Source organism: Cyanistes caeruleus, chromosome 2 (genome assembly GCF_971803275.1).
Source record: "Cyanistes caeruleus chromosome 2, bCyaCae1.hap1.1, whole genome shotgun sequence".
NCBI lineage: Eukaryota > Metazoa > Chordata > Aves > Passeriformes > Paridae > Cyanistes > Cyanistes caeruleus.
In genome coordinates, this window is record NC_141702.1 from 102,587,393 (window position 1) to 102,608,638 (window position 21,246).

Below are 21,246 nucleotides of genomic sequence, written 5' to 3' on the forward strand. Positions count from 1 at the left end.
ATGTCCAATAGGAGCCGCGTGGTCCCTGGTATGACCTTCTATTTAAACAGAGCTACAAACCCTTCATTCAGAATTTATTTGCCCTAACAAAGAGGAAAAACTTCACCAGATTGATGTACAGTATTTTTGTGAATACACACAAATTTAGGAAATCCCTTCTGTGGAGGCTTCAACAAGAACATACATCTAAATGAGGAAGCTTCAAGCAGCATTGTTTATAGGAGAATAGAAGCTCTCAAATGGTTTACTATAGCTTCCTAGCAGTCATTTGCTTTTAATCATTACCATATTAAAATACTGAACAGGAAATGTCATTACAATACATTTTTAATTGAACATGGAAAAGAAATAAATAGAATTAATTTGTTATTTGAAGATTCCCTCTGCGAAAAACACTGCCTGGTAAGATTACACCACACATGTAAAAGGAATGCTGAAGAATGAGCTTGACATTGGAATGCAAGGTGGAGAATAAAAAAATATGCAGGGAAGGAATTTTGTCCACTAATTAAGAGTAGTGGATTGCAAAAAAATTCCTGGAGACAGGCACTCTTTGCATAAATCACTTCAACAAGCACTTTCAAACAAGGGCATCTCGAATTGATTTACTCTATCTGGATTTTTTTGAAGATCACTGCACACCTGCTGAAGCAGCCCCACAGCAGAGTTCACAAGGAGAGCTGTCAGGAGTGACCTTTCAGTGCTGCTGGAAGCTCGCTCTTCTCCCTCAAAGCTGAGCAGAACCAGCTCTTGCAAGTGCTGTGCTCCAGATTTGGTCTCCTGTGGTTCACTTAACAGATGCACTGATGGGATGCCCACGTGAAACCAGCACAGAAAGGTTTGGCATTTAAAGAGAGCAGTAAGAAAGTGATTCAAAGGGAGGCTGAATTGAAACCAGAACTCAGGAGGCCTCCCCGATGGCCTTGGCTCAGTGTCTGGCACACACCGCTCTCTCCATCACAGATCATCATAGTTCAGCAGGGATGGTAACTCTTGACGTGTGATTGAAAATGCAGAACTGTCAGGGCAGAAGTTCTTGCCTCATGTTTTAAATTATCAAGAAAAAGAGCCTCTCTGTGACTTTATAATTCAAGCAAGAAACACTGAGCACATGAGTTTTCTTGGGTATTCTGATAGCAGCTGGGATCCTCACCTGTATTAAGTGACAGTACGACACAACTTTTTCTGCTTCACATGCTTGACTTTCATGCTCTTATTTTTCTAACTGAAGAACTGTCATTTTTATTAAATCAGTTATATTGTTTGGATTAAGCCTAACAGGGTCCTTCTGATTTTTTAATGTGTTTTCCATGCTATAAACAACAACAAACAAGCCTTCCAAAAATGGCTTACATAGAGCTGATTGAGGATTAATCTTTCATGGTGAGCTAAATAAACAAACAAAAAAATCATCTTGTTTTGTCATTCCAAAACTGCAAAGGCATTTTTGAATTTTGGAACTTGAATTGCCAGCTAAAAATAAGGATCATTTAATTATTTTTGTGCAGTTTACCACTTTGTTGATGCTTTTGGCAAATTTTTGCACTTCCAGAATGCTTAGCATTTAGTTCAGTGACATAAGCATCACATATGAATTCCTCTAATTGCTTCTCGCTAAATTCTACACATTGAGAGCGTCCTTACAGGCTTGAAATAGAACAAAAATGTAATTCTTTCAGGGGAACCAAATGCAGAGGATGTATTTGGATTCTCATGACTCCCTAGGATGTTTCATTCAAGATGTAAAGATGGTGGAGGGCAGTTTATGCAGTTTTGGCAATGTATGGAGCAATCCATCCGGTATCACTCTTTTAAATGTCTAGGTTGCAAATACAAATGTACTACAACACCCTCCATCCCAGCTCTAGTCACAGATTATTCCTTTTGGCTTAGTAGGATCTACCTGTTTTCACACTGAATGGTTTTTATGTTCCTCATCAATAAATTAGCTCAGTCGTTTTAGTTGTCAATCCTTCTTTGAGGTTAACTACTACGAGAGACAGCGAATACTCGAGTGTGCAGCGGCGTGTGGCGCTGAATAATGACTGCAGCTGGCACAGCCCAAACCAAGAGCTTCTGTGGAGTATTTTTTAGCTGATCATGGAAATCTACCCATATGTGTAGGAGCTCTGACCATCTGCACAGGAAGGTGAGTTATGTAACTTCTTCAGTGTTTTGATCAGAAAGGCAGCAGAGAGTTTGCATTTTAAAGGCAAAGCAGTCAGTAGGAGCTTTCCCTCTTGCACTTGGGACACTGCGAGAGCAAACACTACTTGGGGAACACCAAGAGCTGAGGGCACAGCAGGCTGCACACAGCAGAACCCACACAGGCTCTGCACAGCCAGTGGAAACACCACTGAGAGTGGAGCCGTGGCTACAGCCCTGAGATAGAATCACAGAGAGCATGCAGATCCTGCAAACTGGAAAGATAAACAAACAGTAAGACATTTACCTTCCACATCAAGGCACCTAGGTGGGCTATCTGACCAGATAAGGTTATACATGCACTCAAGGATCTCTGCCCCTTCTAGTTTATATCCAGGAAAGCACTGATAGTACACCACTGTTCCTACGGGGAAGGAGGCCCCGAACTCAGATATGTTAATGTAACTATGAGGAAGAACCAACGGCCTCAGGCAACCTGCAAATTAAGAAGAGGGAGGTTTCTTTTATTATCAAGTGCTTATCTCAGTCATCTTCACACATCTCAGTTACAGTTTCTAAATTGAGGAGTGTGCCGTTTTTCATCCTCTCCACTATGAATGGCGTGTCTGCATCATCTCCCTCAGATATATCTGCCTCATTATCCTGTTTCAAACCCTTTTGTTGTTTAGCCCACACGCTTTGCTAGCGTGGGCTTAGCTCCCAACAAATCCAGGAAAGGTTTTCCAAAACTGACGGTATTTTGTTTAACAAACATTCACCATTTCAGCAGATGGCAATTTCTTTTTGAGGTAGAATCTTTAATAAATGAAGACTGTCATTTATATAAATGGTGAGTTTTATTCCTCCTCCTAAAAATGACAGGCATGTAAACCCTCTTAAATATTAAAACCGGTCCTGTGACAATGTGCACGCAACTGTAAAAGATTTGCAGGCAGAATTAATGACTTTGAAATTCCAGTCTGAGAAAGTTTAAAGGGACATGACTTCCTAGCAGCAGTCCCATGATAAACATTGAGCGAGGTCTCAGACTAGGTTATCAAAAAGTTAAGGTACCTGTTATCGTCAGAAACTGCAAATGTAGTCAGAATCAGAGACTGTGTTCCAGTTCTGCTTCTGGAATTACTCCTGAGGGATTTGTATCATGGCTGGTACTGAGCACTGACAGTTAAATGGTCACCAACCAAACTTGGGGCAGCAAAGAGCAGTGAATTTAACAGATGGCATGTCTTTGTAGCATGTCACTCCTCATGGCCCTGAAATGACCCTTTGGGTAATACTTGATACTGTTTAATTTTTTAATTTGCAATAATGTGGAAAAAAGATGACTAGTAATCATGGAATGAAAAACAGTATTTTAGAATCATGTGACTAATGGAAGCTGCATTATGGCAGTCCATAAATAGGTCTCTTGCCACTACTAGGAATTTGTGAAGGATGTTCATAGGACTCCCATAATTTTAAGCTAGAGAAGGAAACAAAAATCAGTCTGAGAACTTCTGGTAAGGTACTGACATTTAAAACAAAAAGCCTCAGCAGCATTTCAAGCAGCCATTTCCTTGCAATGGTCTTTTGAGGGGGAGGAACAAACCCAAAAGAAAATAAAAGAAAAAGCTTGAAAGCTTTTTTCAGCATGCTGTACCACCAGAGCAATGATTTTGTAGCTGTTGAAACAGTTGGTTATGTCCCTGCTCAAATAAAGCTTCAAGCATCCTATCTGCTGGCTGCTGCTTCTACTCTGATCAAGAATGCCCCACACAACACACTAATTCCTGCAAACTGAGCAGCCCATCGAGCAGGACGACATAAGCAGCCCCCAGTGGGACAGAAAGAGCACAGACTGCCCAAGCAAGACCAAGCTTACTCTTCTCTGAACTGCAGCAGGGAAAATTTGGTCCTGCTGGCTCAGAATTTTAATGCTCATTATGTTCCTGTTCATGCAGGACAGAGATTTATTTGTATATGTATGACAGCCAAGCATTTGTGAAAATTCCTAGGTCTCCAAACAAGTCAAGCTGCTTGAAAAACTTAATTTTTCCAGTTTTTGCTAAGTAACATAATGACGTTATTATAATATAATTATATTATATTATAATATAATATAATATAATATAATTATAATTATTATAATATATTAATTATATTAATTATATTATATATAATTATATATATTATTTTACATATATTTTATATATATTATTATATATAATTATATATATAATATTATATATATTATATTATATTATTATATAATATTATATTATTATATATATTATTATATAATATTATATATATTATTATATATAATTATATATATAATTATATATAAATATACATCTTAATTATATAATTATATTAATTATTATAATATATTAATTATATTAATTATAATTAATTAATTATAATATATTATGATATTATAATAATTATTACAATATAAATAATATTATATATTAATTAGATATAAATAATTATATTAGATATTATATACTATATATTATATACACTATTATATCATATCATGTTATATTATATATAATAAGTTAAGTAAGATTATATTGTAGAATAATATAGATAATATAATAATATAAATTATTATAATAATTATCATTATAATACTAGTAATTAATATTATTATCTCATGGCAAAAATAGAGGTTAGATTCTTATACATTGTACAATCCTTCCCCACTGCTCTGGCAGGGAAAAAAAGGTATCTTAGTGTCATAAGACTCTTTTGTAATGAAAAGGCCGTAAAAATGTAACTGGCAGCCTACCTAGAGCAAGCAGACAAGTGGTTTTGATCTTACCAGTGCCTGACGTAGCAAAAAGAAAATTCTGGAATTCTGCAGTAACTTCATGGAATTTGGCAAAATATGGCAGGGTCTGGAATCTGAATTGCCTATTCTCTGCCTGCCTGGTAATCACAGCACTTGGGTCTTGTGCAGTTGATTTCTTAACTTTTATTAGGACTGCTTTTATTTTGAAAAGCAGTTCATATTGACTGTTGAGTAGGAGCAATTGATTGTGTTTCACAGTATAAACACAGCAGCAGAAGTAACAAGCCGAGGGGTACTTGGGGTGCTTCTGCTTACTCAGTAAATATTGCCTGTCACAAAGTTTGGATCTTTGGCAAATACAGCATCTGCAAATCAATCTTTTAAGCATTCATCTCCCCCTCTTGCAAGAGTCTTAATCTACCTAAATTAGGTGTGAGGTGCACCCCCACAGAAAGGGGCTGTACACTTCATATCGCCACTTGTGACGCCATCGCTGATGGGATGCCCCAAAATCGGTGCCTGTTCTGTTATGGTTTTGCAAAGCCTCCCCTTTGCTGCTAGGCCTGTTCAGATACAATGTGTGCATCCAAAATGCTGAGCTAGCCTGGTAATATGTCTGAGTTTCTGCCACAGCCCAAGGCAAGATCTTGGGGGACAGACTGATGTGCTATTGCTGCTGAGAAGTGTCCCAGCTCCCCTGCCTGCCTGCCCTGACTCTGCAAATTGCTGTGACAGTGTAATTAGGTGCCTACAGAGAAGTGTTAGCCCTACGAGGCAGCAGATGGGTTTGAGGAAAGTTGGGACTACCCCAGTCTGCTCCTCAGTTAAAATCTCTCGCTGCTGTTCAGTGGGCCAAGCTTGTTACCAAGACGTGACTTGGTTGAAACGGAGTCAGTTTTACTCAGACGCGCTTATTAGAAATGTGAAGGGAAAGTGAGCCCAGGGTTATTGAATTTTCATTCACTAAAGCTGGCTTTCCCCCAGCCATTTCTCACAGTCTAAGCTGAGCTGGGATCCCATGATGTTGATATTTCTAGTTCTACAGCTAATGGCTTTTCTGGCCAAAATCATCCCCGTGCACACCCTGAATTTTCAGTCAATACGTAAAGGTTTAATGGACTGTGAATCTAATCAGCAGTTCTGCTGAAAACTTTGACAGAAGAACAGGTTCCAGTTTCTCTCCTCTACTCCTGCCTTCTGCACAAGGAAAAGGAAGATAAAGTGCAGTTAGAAGCTTAAATTTTTCCACATATTAATTGCTGAAAAAATGCAAGATGCCCATCAGAACTTATGGCTCATTACCTTGGCTGTCTTTTTAACTTTTTGATGCAGTGTATCTGTGTCAGATTTGAGATTTGCAAACAAAAAAGCAGTATATAAAGTAGTTTTATAAGCATGGGAATGTTCAAGAAGCGACATCTTTCCTGCAGTGAGCAAAGGGGAGGAGAAATCAAAAAAATCTTAGCAGCAGCACTACTCAAACACTGCACTGTGGAGCTTATCAGATCACTGACATTCTTACAACTGCAGGAAAAAATATATTGGCAAACTATCACAAGATGCATGAGCTATACAACAGGACGTGCTGGAGTACTAAACCTTGACATATGGGTAGATTATCCCATGTTCCATCGTCTTGACATATGGAAACCATGTTGTCTAAGTCAGGGTAACGGATCTGGAATCCTTCATGACAGCTGATTATTAACTTATCGCCAGTCCTGTATGTCTTGTTATGAACCTCTGCATCTTCAACATGTGGAACAAGGCAATCTGTGACTTCATGAGAGAAAGAAATAGTAACTTAATTAAATAAACATGGCTAGCTATTCAGTAATCAAGCTCTTAAACAGAAGTTAGCATTCAATATAAGTGCTCTGCTTAAATTGTTTGGAAAATACATGCAGTTCAGTAAACGTGCCCTTTCCCTTGTAAACCACCGTTTTATGAAGTCTGTAGCACTGCAGGAGAAGCTGAGGTGCTACAGTAATGAATCGTTCCCCCAGCCTTTTTAAAACCAACAGAATTAGGAGCCTTTATGAAGACTGTGGTTAATTTTGACCTTCCATTCATCATGTGTGCAAATTACACCCCAAAGTCTGACTATCCCAAGGTTCCAGGTGAAGGCAGACTCTGACAGCACTAAGGACAGGACGAAAGAAAAGATAAATACAGATATGGCACGAGGAACACAGAAAAAGCTGCAGTTTTAGCAGAGAGACAGATGAAAATCAGGTACATTCACAAGGATTTATCCAGCTCCATTCCACAGAGTTCATGATGAGGATGCCTTCACTTTAAATCTCCTTGACTGTGTTTTAAACCAGATAGTTTTGTGTGCCTGCATTCATATGCCCTTAGAGGATGTGATTTTTAGGGTCCTGAGCAGCATTTCGAGTTCTTGTAAAAGACTCTCAGGAAGGGACTGCAGACCTGAAGTGATATACAGGGATGGGCTCCAGCACCTGTCTGTGACACATTAATCAGACAGTCACAGATCTCACTCTAGGTACCAGTGCCCAAGACACCAAAATACAGAATGAAACTCAGAACACTGAAAGTGGTGTGATGTGGAAAGTGGAAGCAGGGGAAAAATCCCCTGGTAATACTGAATAATAGAGAAACAAGCCAAGAGGGTATGAGGGAATAGTCTAAGTGCCTCAAAGTTCATCCTCATCACAAAGGCAAAGTGAGATGAAACAGAAGACAGGGAAAGATTAAATATTGGGAGAAAAAATTTATTTGTCTGCCAGCAGTCAATCCATGACAGAGATGGTAATAAAAGTTTCCAGGCATCAAAACCCAGGAAGTATTTTAAACACGAGAAAGACAGAAAAAATATTATAAGCCTGTGTTACGCTGTTTTATTCCCCCAACACTTCTCCTGTGAGACAATTATATGCATTTAGGAATACTGTATTTATTAAGGTAAAAAAATAAATAAATCCTTTGAGACTTGCATAGAAGAGAAAGTTTCTGCCATTTTCATGGGTAATTCTTGCTAAAGAGGAAAAGGCAAAGTTAAATTTGTATTTAGCAATTAATTGTTAGCATGCACTAAGCAAAGTGACAGTGACAGCTTGTTTGTTTAGAAGCACAAGTACAAGGAAAATAAACTGTCATTTAGCACAGCACTCACAAACTACCAAGAGCAAATGTATTTCATAGTGTTTTTATTTAGTTAGGCAAACTAAGGTGGAGGTCTATTACTCTGAGACTCCATCAGTAAATTTTACTGACCGGAAGGGGCACAGTGTTGCTCCCCTGGTTAAAACATACTTTGTACCTTCTCATCACAGAGATGTTTCTAAAATACATTGTACTTAGCTAACTTTTTGGTATGGGGCCTGAGCACGTTATTTTTAACTAATAAACTTTTAGTTAAAAATTCTTCCCTTTCTCTTTTTACTTTTTAGCTTCTTGGCAGCTGCTGCAGGTGCCTCCTGCTGCTGCTAGCAGGAAGGGCTGGCAGCCTGCCAGGCCAGCAGAGAAACTGCAGCAAGAAGTTTCCTTAGAATTTATTCATTTATAAATGCACAAGTCTGGGAGGATCCATGCCCTAACTAGAGGTTGTAAAATACACTGCCAAGGGTGCAGCCATTACTTTCAAAGACGGAACAGTTTTCTCTCTCTCTATAAAGTTAATCAGCAGAGAAGACAGCGGAGGATGTCCCAGAAGAAATGCCTTGCGCTAAGCCATAAATGCTGTCATGAAGAGGCTGTCCTGGGCACCCTCTGAGGATGGGATGAGAGAGATGGAGAACCTGCTTGGCAGCCACGCAGCAGGAGGCTGGAGATGGATGCCAGAAGATAACGTCAGTGAACAGCTCCCTCTTTTGCTACAACATCTTTCTGTTGCTACACAAATAAAGGAGGTGTGTGTACACACAGCACAGTAAAACATGAGATTTCACTTTCAAAGTGGGGGAAATTGATTCTGTAACAATGATCTATCACAGTGACTCCATCCCTATTATTCCAAGGAGCAGCTGTAGATGGGATCATTTTAATCGGGTAGATGTTGGCAGAGAACAGCGATAAGTTGCAGACTGCTCCGTCCTCCGCCTGCCACATCCTGGCTGACTTTGATAACAGGCTTATTACAAGCCCCAGCTAAACACCAGACCAATGGACCACAATATTACAGCTCTTTTTCCTGATGCCTTGCAAGCAAATGCTTTCCCGCTGGCTGAATTCATATTGTTTAGCACTCAGTCAGGCATAAACTGCAGTAGCCACCTCTCCACAAACAACTGGATTAGCTGGCACAAATTCTGCTTGGAAAAGCTAGAAGGAAGTGACTGAATTTTAAAATGTCCTGTCCTAGAAAATAAACTACTTTATTCTAAGTCCTTCTCAGCAAATCCATGGAAGCTGCTAAACCATTTAAGGGAATATACAGTCTTTAACCAGCATCAAACAGCAAAGGCTATGACTTACACTCCTTTCTGGCAGTCTTACATGATCTGCTTATACCTACTGTGTGAGTGTTAAAATGAACCAGCCAAAAGGACACATTTCTTATCTTGCAGGGGCAGAAAGAGGTGGGGTAGAGCCAGCAGGCTCAACAGCCTGACAGGCACGGGGGCTCACCTTGCCCTAACTTTCATGAAGATTTGTACATTAGGAACTCTTGGCTTTAGCAAACCAAGTGCGTCCCCCCCCATCACAGAAGATCAGTCTGACAAAGAAAATTTGTTAAACAGTACAGTAAGAGTGTTTTTCTCAGGTGCCAACCATGCAGAACCTCTCAAAACTGTTCCTTCCAGGCCATGGGGAAGGAAGATCACCCTGCCTCCTCCCAAGAGCACTTGGACCACAGCAACACCGAAGGAAAGCATGACCTATGACACCATGGAGATAGCCACACCATCCATGGGTACCAGCTGGCCTGGGATGGCTTGTATCTATTGCAGGTGAGCCCTTACCATGCAAAAATCATCCCTGGTCCATGCTAATCCAAGAAGGTGCATGTAGGATTCACTTGGGAGTACTGCTGCATGTTGGTCAAAACCATGTCAGGGACCTTTGCAACACTGTAAAAGCATGTACAATTGAAGAACAATGTCCCAATCCCTGCTCTGGCACAGTTCTGTTTACTATCTGTATGTAAATTCAAAGGCAGAGGTCTGGTAGTCCCATGTATCTCACTGTGGCCAAGTCTCTGAATAAGCCTTGACTACACCGACTCACACCACTGGCAGGCTGGGAACAGAGAGAAACAGGGAGGAAGGATGAAAGGAGTACGATGAAGAATTGGTTTGATGCAGGCACAGCTCATCTACACTGTGTGCTCTTTAAAGTACACATTTAAGAGCAATATTGTCTCCTGTTTTTTTAAACTAGTGTTAAATCCACAGTAGCACGTTATTAGGATTGTTCTGTGGATGGCAAACACAGTATTTTAGTGCATATTAAACAACACTTTATTGTCTTTGCTTGTATTGCAACAGTAAGCTGTGGCCTGGTTACAAATATCACAGAGTGCTCATAACCAGACTTGAGAATCAGCAAACACCAAGCAAGACAGAAAAGAGATGGGGAAATAAAAATATTCCAGTCATCTCACAGACTCAGGGACAAAGGCAAAGCAAATGAGGGCTAAACGTCCTACAGGAAAGCTGTAGCCAAACCATTTACTAGTCCACTACTTTCACTGCAGGTTTATCATCCCTGTCAGTGGGAGAATGAGGCACTGAGAACATCTCCAAGGTGTCTGCCTGCAGAAGCACAGGGAGAGGAGGGCACAGCTCTTGCTTCGTTGCCATCTCCATGCAGACTGTAAATTTAGATTCAATCTCATAGGAAAGAGCTAGCATTTGTTCCAAGTAGGGCAACAGCCTCAGCAGCCACATTATCACAGTGGGAGAAGATTAGATTAAAGTGTGAACAACATGACATACTGTTCTTAAACAGTAAATACAAAATTCCTACCTCAGAGGTTTGGTATTTATGTGCATAACCGTATTAGAGCTGATGAAAGGTACAGTCACAACATGCTGTAGATCAACATAAGAACATAACTCTAAGCATACAGATTTTTGACAGGGAATTCATTGGGCACCAAGTCATGCAACTTAATTCTCGTCCTGACACTTAAAATCTCCTGCCTCTTAACGAGAAATGACAGACCTATAAAATCAAATTGATTGGGTGAAGAGCTCCAGGCAAACGTATTAGTTCTAAAATCAATTACATTCTGAAACAGGTTGCTTTGCTTCCTTTGGTAAATAGCATCCATTTGTGATTAGAGATTGTGCTAGTAAACACATAACGACAATTAAATGTACATAACATATAGACATATAATTATCCTTTGCTGAATCCAAACTCCTGAGGATAAATGAACTCCAAAGTACAGAGTGTTTTTACTGTTCAAGCTCAGCTCGCACTGCCTGACATTTATAGATGCTGGGATGAGAGGCATGTAGAGCATGCCATAGCCCATGGAGCAGCCAGCCCCTGCTGTAAATGGTAAATGCAGCATAAAGTTTATTTCACCTTGTGATAGGTAATGATGAATGGGAAAACATTAACTTCTCCCTTCTCCAGCAGGTGCTAGAAATTTCAGATTTCTTTCCATATATCATTACAGAATTTCTGCAATGAAGACTTTTATGTATGTCATTAGACAGCTGAGAGTCACAAACCCTGTTGTAATTCACTCTTAACTCGTCTCCAGATGTGCCACGTTCCTACATTGTCCACCTCCCTGCCATGGCCCTCTCTCAATATTCTGCTCCCAGTGTGCAAAAGGATCAATCTAAAAATCACTTAAGCCAATGCTTAGGCCTCATGGACTGCCACTGAGCCTTTGCTTAGTATTTCTTCTGAATCAGTGGTGCTATTGTGCATTGGAAAGAAGAATTAATGCTGTAATCTAATACCTGAGGTATTATTATAATGTTAATCAGGGAAGTACTTAAGCACTTGCTCCACTAAATCCTAAATCAGGGTCCTACTCTTTGGTCCAAATAATAAGAAGCATTTTTGCATCTGCCTAATTTTGAGCACAGAACTTTAACAAGACTAATCACATAATTACAGTTATGCTCCAGCTTAAGTGCTTTGCTTGATCAGAGCATTGACTAGCAATCCTTTTTAAGCGTTCTGTGCTGGAAAGTAATTATTATCTCTAAAGCAACTGTTGTCACATCATCCATCACATCCTCATCTTCCAATTTCTTTCTTTTTTGAGAACACCTGGCTCGAGTGTTGATCACAATGACATTAGTGGCAATTTTTTGCTGATGGCATTGTGATCAGAAACTTCCTCCGCAGATTTCCACTGGGCTGGAGGGCCTGGGAAGAGGTTTGAATATTCAGTAAAACACATTAATGCTTATTTTAACAACTGCAGTGGATGATACAGGCAACATTTCAAAGATGCACATCAACATTCCTATTTCCCTGCTGTACTGAAGGAAACAGAATTTCCAAGTATTAAAGCTTTTCCTGGTAGTTCCTATAGCCAGTTTAGACACAGGCTGCTGTCATTCTCTATGTATTTTTTCTTAAATAACCATGAGATGAGAGACAAGGTCATTTATGAAAAGTGGCTGTCACAGAAGAGGGCACAATTTTCATATAGAGTTATTTTTAAAGGCAACATGTTGTTCCTTTGAAGCTGACCCATGTGACCATATGATGAGGTGCTATTGGCACCCCTTTGCCTTTACTTCTAGACATCAGCTGTCATCTCATGGGACAGCTCACGACTGTGCCCCTCATGGCTCTGCAGCCCCTGGCCTCACACATGTCCAGGAGAACATCTTTTACCAAAAGCTCTCCTGCCAACAGGCCAGCTGCCTGAGAGCCCACGCACTCCTTACCAGCTGCCTCTGACTACTCTCTCCAATATCCCACGCACCTCTTTCCCACTGGCCACTGTTTAGGGCTGTTCCCTTCACATGCACATCCTGAGTGTGCTGTGCTTGTCCCTGCTGTGGCACATCCCTGTCCTGGCACAGGATTCTCACACCCAGCCCCCCAGGATCACAAACAAGTACCTGCAGCTTTTATAAAGGCTAAGTGATGCATGATCCTATGCAGTAAGTGTGTCTGTGAGCCACATAAGTCTTCAAATAGCTCTGAATAAAGTCCATATATTTACTTGATTTTAAATGGTGAAAGGTAACCTGAAGTAGAATTTATCTCGCTCCACCATGAAGACAATGAGCCAATGGTTAATGTCTTCAGTGGAGAAGTCACAACACTAAAATGTAAACACTTTATTTAACTAACACTTTTCATGTCTCTTGACTTTAATAGCTCTGTTGACCAAAAATAAATCAACATCAAGGACAGGTTATATCTTCAATATACTCGGTGAAATAAATAATTTGTGCTGCTTGGGCATACTTTGGCCAAAATTTGCAGTTATAAAATTCAAATTAATCCTGCCTCTAAGACCTAGAAGAAGAAAGCAATGTAACATCCTAAGTATTTAAAACCAAATACAATTTCAAATATACAATAAAAATAAATTGGTTTATGCCATAAGAGTCTGAATTATCTTAGAGTAAACTTCTACCCTGGCTTTAAACTTTTGCAGTCTATGTGCATTTGATTTTGCTACTTGACTTATGCACACATCATAAAACATTGTTGCTTAAAATTACTGATTAGCAGGAGCAGTAGCATTGGAAATTGATTGTATTTGTCTAGTAAAATATTGCATAAAACAATATTAAGTGGGCAGCTCTATTAAATAGTTACAGTTAACTTACGATGGATGTTGGTTTTCCTCTCTGCATCAATTTGTAACTAGTTAAAAGGTGAGGTTAAATTCTGTTTTCACATTTCTTTATGCCCCTTTCAACACACACAGCCTCTCACAGTACAAGTTTAACTGACAAACAAGGATTATGGATGAAAAATTAAAGTATGCATCCATTAAGACACAGTGAAATGGAGTCCAGCCTGCTGTGTTCTGTCCAGAGACACACAGACATGGAACATGGACAAGTGAGAAGAACCAACATGGTGAAGAGCTTGAAGAAAACTGACTTACCTTCTTGTAGGCACACAGGTTTATCACTGGGTTTCCAGCTCAGGGAGCCATTAAAGTGTCTCACACAAAGTTTTTTGGAAGTACCATTGAGCCTGTATCCTTCTTGGCAATGGAACCGGACCACCACGCTTTCAAAGAAAACACCTGCGCTGGGCGTCTTGTAGCCATGTTCAGGAGCTCCAGGATCAGCACACGCTTGCAGGTCATCAAACCCTGCGCCAGACAAAGGTACAGTCAAACTGTGCTCATTTACTCCTCATGCTTTTTCTGTCTTTATCCATTAGCTTCATGAGGACCTCGTATCTTCCATATTGATCACAAACAACCCTGCTTGGGCACCAGGTCCTCCAGAGCTGGGAGAGGAACCACCCCCAGTTACAGCTGAAATGCTCAGCTGACAGAAGCACTCCTGTCTTTTCATGCAGCAGCTGGGGAAGCAAAAGTCAACCACGCTCCTTGGTAGCTGCCCTGGATAAAAATAAAGCACTTGACCCAGCCTACCAGTGGGGATTGCTCAGTAATGTATCTGTAATTACTTTTGGGGACTGTGGGATTTTGGAGGTCTCGTGCAGCCACTGGTAAGAATAATAATGTGTCAGAAGCAGAGAGGAAGAGGAAGTAAAGAGGCATAAAACTTAACTGCCATCCAAAGACACAGTAATTGAAACAAGAGAACTGCTAAGTACAGGGATATTTCAAAATGGGAGGGAGATCTGCCACAGGGGAAAGGGACACTGTGACGTTGGATGAATGTGACCCCTTTATCACTTTGGCTTGGTGGCCCTACCACACTTTCCAAACACTGTTATGGGAGCGCTGTATTATTTCATTGACACCAGAAGGGAGTTTGTTAAATCCTTTACCTCTACAAAATTAACTGTAAAATAACAAACTAAACCCCAAAAGTTGCAACCATTAAATGTGACTGCTCATCACTTTATCAAGCTCATTTCAATGTCTTTTGCAGAAGTGGAAGCTTTTTTTACTGCAAAGCAGCAAAGGTTTAGTGCAGCACTGAACAAGGGCTGCATACAGAAAGAGAAAATAGCTTTGGAACAGGAACAGCAGGGGGGCAATTAATGCCTGCGGGAGGGATGCCTGGAAAATGTGAAAATCATTGCATGGTAGTTTTAATGTTTTGATTTTAAAAGAATAGTATCAGAGAGCCTCAGCTACTTCCTGCATGATAAGATTGAGATGACTCCACGGTGCAGTCAGAGAGAAGGAAGATATTATAGTAAAGGACTTTTCAAAATAAATCTCCTTTTCCCGAGGCTAAATCATTGCCTCTGCCAAGAGCTTGTTGTGACGCTGTGGCAGCCAAATGGAGAGCACTGAAGGTGATGAAGGGCTCTTGCATTTGAGCACTGGATGTCTCTGCTCAGTCCCCTGGCTGACAGCCTCTAGTGGAAAGCAGAAGGCCCACACTGAGCCCCTGTGTCCCATTCCCATTACCTGCTCCTGTGATCAGAGGCAGGACACACTGTGGAGTCACAAGGGTGGATTGTGCATTCCTGATTTCCAGGTCCTGTGCTGAACACAGCCAGGCTACAGTCCCAAGGATGTGATGTGATGGACAGAGCCCAGCCTGAATTCCATGACCAACAGTCAGCCTGTGCCTCTCTGTAGTGCTCCAACACCCATGGACCTCCCTATGCACCAGCATCCCCTCTCCTGGCTGAAACAGCACAGGAGCAGCAGAGCAGCTGCTGCTGTGCAGCTTCACTCCTCCATCCAGTGCAGTTTGTCCTGGGAACTGAAGGGTCAGTGCAGTGACCAAGTCAAACACATCCTTGAATTCCACCCATGCCTGCTCATCTGCCACACATCTCAAGTCCTCCAGTGCAAATTGCCCCAGGCTCTCTGTCATTTGCCAATGGGATGAACAAGGAGAAGCACCGTCATTATGATCATGGGATTACACGCTGTAGGCAACACTTATTAACAGAGAAAGGCTGTCCATTTTTACTGGAGATTAAAAATAAGCTTCTTATGCTTCAGACAGCAAACCCATGTCCTTTAATAATGTCAGCGAAGATCTTAATTATTTCCCATTAAACCAAGGGATAACATGACATTTAGATCAATTTTGTTACTTCAGTAATCTTGGAATTTGCAGTCAGGCGAGGAATATTGCAACCCACCTTGAGATATGTGTCCTTTCTCACTGGCTGCATCAGGGAAAAGTACACTACTGCCTACTACTTTGCCTCTGCAACAACATCAAAAAAGGAAAGGTGCTGAGGTCACACACAATTTGCCTGTTAAAAAAAAAAACCAAATGAGCCAAGCTCATTTCTCAGTTTTCATTAAGTTAAATATGCAAAGTTAGAGATTTTGTGTCTAAAATCAGCACAAAACCCAACATGGAAGGCAAGAATGTTTTCTTCCTTGGTGCATGCTAATTCTGTGACCCTACTGCCACTTTTCTGGTGACCCTTCACAACCAAAGATTTTCATTCCTCCTAGGGATCCTTTTGCAGTGTGTTGGTCTCTCAGGTTTTTTTCTTGAGTGCAGTTAGCAAGAAGACAAATCTATCCCCAAGGGGAATTCCCAATTCTGGAACTGGGACACAAATGGGAAAATTGAATTATGCACCCTCTAGTTTCTACAGAGCCAGCAGCCAGCTTTTATTCAGCTACTGCATAAGAGATGACACATGGACTCGGTACTGGATCACTGCTTCCTGGCTTGTTCCTGAAGCAAGGGAGAAGGAAAAAGCCTCAGGGAAGAGCCAGTTAGGCAGACAGCACATGCAATATGGGAACATCTCATGGTAAAGCCATGAAGGCAAAGCAAACAATACCCTAATCCCCTCTTTGCTCCATAGGTAGCAACAGTAGATTCAGCCCAAATCAAAGTCCTGCTGGAATCGGTGGAAGGCACCTGTATGATGATCCAGATGATCCAGGCACAAAGCAGTGAAGCCAAGGCTGTGCTTGGGCTGGGAAGGAGGAAGGACACGTATGAGGAAGGTGTGGGGAGGCTGCCCCTGGGCTGAGGATCTCCAGTGCCCAACAGGCACTGCAGGTGTTCCAAAGGGGCAATTGCCACCACTCAGATGCCAGGAACTGCTCTGATTTTCACCAGGGCTGCTCCTTTCTTGCACAAGAGCTGTGCTGAAATTTCAACAGCTTATTTAGTTGACAGCTAAGTCCATCAGTCTTTTCCAATTTAAGTATAAAATTTCTGGTACAATATTCAAGAACAACACTGCTCAAACATCCCTGAGAATTGCCATCTTCCAGTTCTTCTTAATCACAGCAGACTTGGACCCTTTACACAATGATCATCTCCATAAAATCTCATCTAGTTAAGCTCTATCCTATCAAAAATTTGTAAATACATGCCTTCAATGAGATACAGCTTGGTAATTTTTTTCTTTTTCTCACAATCTTTGTTTTCTTTTCTTTTTCAAAACTATACATTTAAGAGCAGCTACTCCAAGTTGTGATACAGTAACTATGTAATGGTAGGAGTAATCTTACATTATAGATGAGATGCTATAGACATCATATGCTCCAATCCCTTTAGAACCTGATGAAAAAAGCCAAAAGACTTCTCACCCAGAGCCACAATAGAAGTCTTTGGAAGAGAAAGACAATCTTTTGGCTGTAATAAAAAGCTGCTATCCTTCAGGAAAAAGGTATATCAAATAAGGTAAAAAGTTACTTAGAACTACAATGGATTCTGTTTCCTGACAAACCTTTCAATGAGTCTTTGGGGAAAAGAAGGTTACTGGACTTTTTCTCATGGTTAAAAGGTGGGAAGGGGAGCTCATTATCACCACCTACTAGTAAAAATTATACAACACACTTGTTAAATAAAGTAGTAAACTTTCATGTTGCCTATATAGTAAAAATTCAGTAAGGCCAGAAGCCATCATAATCAATACTGCATCATTAGCAGCAACTTTATGGGATGCTGTTGCCTGGCTTTAAATCCCTAAAGCAGAGACTACACAATTACTGCTGGAACTGACAATTTCAGTAATCAAAATAGGTTAATACTTGGTCCAGGTGGCAGACTTTCTGTATCACAGCACCTTTAAGGGATATGGTGTAAAACATCATGGACAATAATGTCTTCTTGCAAAGTTAATGAGTACATAAGGTCATCATCACCAACAAAGCATGCAGTTGATACAGAATGTATTTTGGGTTTGGTATTTACTAACCTACCACATTTCTACTGTTGGACTAACCAGAAAATAGCAATGCTCTTTATTTGGATAACTCTCAAGCAGTTTATATGGATGCTTACTTTACCTAAATTACTTGGTATTGTCAGTCAGGTAAAGTAACGTAAGGTCAACGAGAAGACTGAAAAACAAGCAATGCCGTTCTTGGGGTATAAAATGAATCATTGCAAAAAGCTTGATCAGATTGCTCCTAAAATTCTGCCTGCATTGTACATTCTCAAACATAAAATGATTCATCTCATCCCCAATGAAAAACCTGAAAGGTTGGAATCCAGGAGAAAATTACATATGTGTGATGACAAGAAATCACGATAGCCACAACTGAGCTTCAGCCATGCCTAAAAAAAGGCATGAGGAAGAATCCCTCAGTTCATTCCATAAATCTGTTTTTCTCTGTTTCTTTTTCTCAGTTTCATGTTTTGCTTTCCTTGTTCCCCCCTTCCCTCACCTCCATATCTTACAGCTCCTTGTAAATTCATGATGCTGGCAAGGTGATTTCTAATCTAGATTTGATGGACTTCTTTGCCCCTAAAGCTGCTATAAAACATTTCAGTGACACACTGATGATGCATGTGAGCTCAGAACTGGCTGCACTCATTCTTAAACAGAGGCATCACTCATTTCAGTTTGTTACATACACCCAGTGAATGAGAAGTGACATATAATGTGCAATAATATTCAAGATAGAGAGTATTTTCAGTGTTTGTCTTCAGCAGGATGGAGAATGGGCTTCTTTTACATCAACACCTGCATTTGGGTTCACTAAATCTGTCTCAACCAGAAGCAGAGAGAGGCAGAGGCTTCACAGAGTGTGGCAGGACCAGACTGCCTGCACGCACATTTTAGAGGGAGTGTGTAAACGCTGCAGGAACAGGTTATCTTAGGCCAGCTCTCAGCAAAAAGCCATTCTGTGACTAAAACAAAAGGGCCATGAGTGCAAACATGCCAAGGGCTTGCTTGTCTTGTACAAAGGGAAAGTCGTTTTCATCCCTTTAGGAGTTTCTGCCCCGTTTCTGTGAAAGCCACGCAGGCACAGCGCTGTGTGCCTCTGGCTGTTTTTGCTTCCTTGCTGTTGATGATGTTAATTGAGCTACCCATGTACCCCAGGAACAAGAAAAGGAAAGATGTGCTTCGATTAGCATCTAGACTTGGAAGTGAAATTTAATTATAAAGCTATGATTTCATTAGTGAAATGCCTGCTAAAATCCAAACTCTCCTTAATCCCTGAAGGGTCACTAACGCTTAAGCTTCCCTGAGACTTCAGCAGCTTTGTAAAACCCTGCCCTGTTTAAGATGTGAATCACAGCCTCCCTTGCTATCCTTGCAGAACACGCTCCCATCTCCCAGCACTGCTGGAAATCCCTCCTCACTTGGCTAAGCCTTGCCCAGGGCAGCCTAACAAGCCACTGGGAGAAACAGAGAAGTTCAAATTACTTTGCGGGAGAAACAGAACAGCAAAAAAGACCTCCAAGGGCAGGTGTTTTGCTTAAGTCACAAGCTGATCTATTAAATCAAGAACACCATTAAGCTTCTTTATCCTTCTTATAACACAAGAGCATCATAGCAGAAAAAAGAAGATCAGTGTGCAATGCAGCTCGTGAGTGCCAAACTGACCCATCTGCAGTAAAAAACAAACATGAAAGCTCTGCATGAAGGGCAACAGACTCCAAGAGAAGCAATTGCTCATTCAAAAGGCTGAAAGGTTGACTCATTTGCAATTCCTTGTTTTCCTGATCTTTCATCTCCTTGCAGAGCCCTGGCCTCCCACCTGTGTTTTCTATCCTCCTTCACCACAACCCACTGCCTGCCCTTGCACTCTCCTTGAAGACGGCCGTGCTCCCAAATCTTGCCCACCACCACGTTCACCACCTGCCTTTCTCCTCTTCTCAGTGGGCCCTTGGAAAGGGGCAGCCACTCACAGGTGCTCCTAAGGGTGACCATCAGCTCCACCTTAAAATCCCTACCCAGGTATGACAAGTCTCTGGGCATTTTTGTGCTAAAACAAACCGGCATCTCCCTAGAAAGCCCAAGAATTGCTGCTCCCTCCAGGGTGGGTACGGGGGAAGGACTGTGAGGAGCCGTAAACAGGACAAAGTGTCCTCAGAGGACAAAATGGATTCTTCTAGGAACCACCCAGGAACTGCTCCTCCCTGGGGACACCAGCAGGGAGAAAGAAGCACAAGCTGCAGTGTCAGCAGGGCAGGTTCCTGGGCGCTGCATAGACGACTGCAGATGTAATAACAGCATCTTTATTTCAGGGGTCACGCCTCCAATTAGTTACTCCAATTACCATTCAACACTCACAGCTGACAGCACACCCCAGCTGGTGCCTGACCAGTGTCATACAGCAGGGAACAAGCTGAATTTCCTACCCGTGGAAACCATCACCAGTTTTAATTTTGAATGTGAACCTTGATGCAGGATTCTTTTACTGCCTTGACATCAGGCTAATACACAAGGAAAAACCACTTAAAATTGCTGGAAAAGGAAGGTGATTCAGAATACAATCAGCAAAGCTCTCCAGTAAACCCACAGCAAACTAAAAACATGCATTTGTTTCTTCTGGAAAAGGAGTTTCTTCTAATTAACATCTTAAACTGCACAGGCCTATCCCTTTAATCACAACTTCTCACAATTAATATAGCTATGTCATCTTTGTAAATAAACCATTTCATTTATAATGCAAGAAGCACTTGTTACTCCCAGGCTTTTGTAATACAACAAGTCTGACTGCATAATTTATGAACCCTTATGAAATGTCATGTGCTGCTCTGTGATCTGCTGAACTTGCCATCACTTAAATGAAAAACAAAAGGCAGAAAGCAAATTTGCTGCTGGTTCTGTTGACAGAGCTCACTTCTTCTGTGTTTTTGTTACAGAAAGTTACCATGGCTATCCTGGGATATAATTCAGGGTGAAAAAAGCCAATTTACCACACAATAAATCCCAAAACCTCCTCCCAGCTCCTAAACTCTTAAACTGGATATTTACTTTTCCAATAAAGCCATTGAAAATTGAAAATAAAACTGGTACTCTGAGGCCTAGACTGGGGTAAGCTCAAATCAAGTATTAGGAAGAAATAATTAAAA

The 21,246-nt window shown here is 41.0% G+C and overlaps 1 protein-coding gene across 1 annotated transcript in view; it reads right to left on the reverse strand.

The window, feature by feature from the left end:
* Positions 1-21,246, reverse strand: part of SUSD4 (sushi domain containing 4) — a 72,634-nt gene that overhangs the window by 15,487 nt on the left and 35,901 nt on the right. Inside the window, exons 5-7 of the mRNA XM_086875215.1 lie at positions 13,956-14,168; positions 6,542-6,721; positions 2,453-2,641 (exon numbers count right to left, since the gene is read on the reverse strand). Of these exons, the coding sequence (XP_086731341.1) occupies positions 2,453-2,641; positions 6,542-6,721; positions 13,956-14,168 (582 nt within the window). The remainder of the gene's footprint in view (positions 1-2,452; positions 2,642-6,541; positions 6,722-13,955; positions 14,169-21,246) is intronic.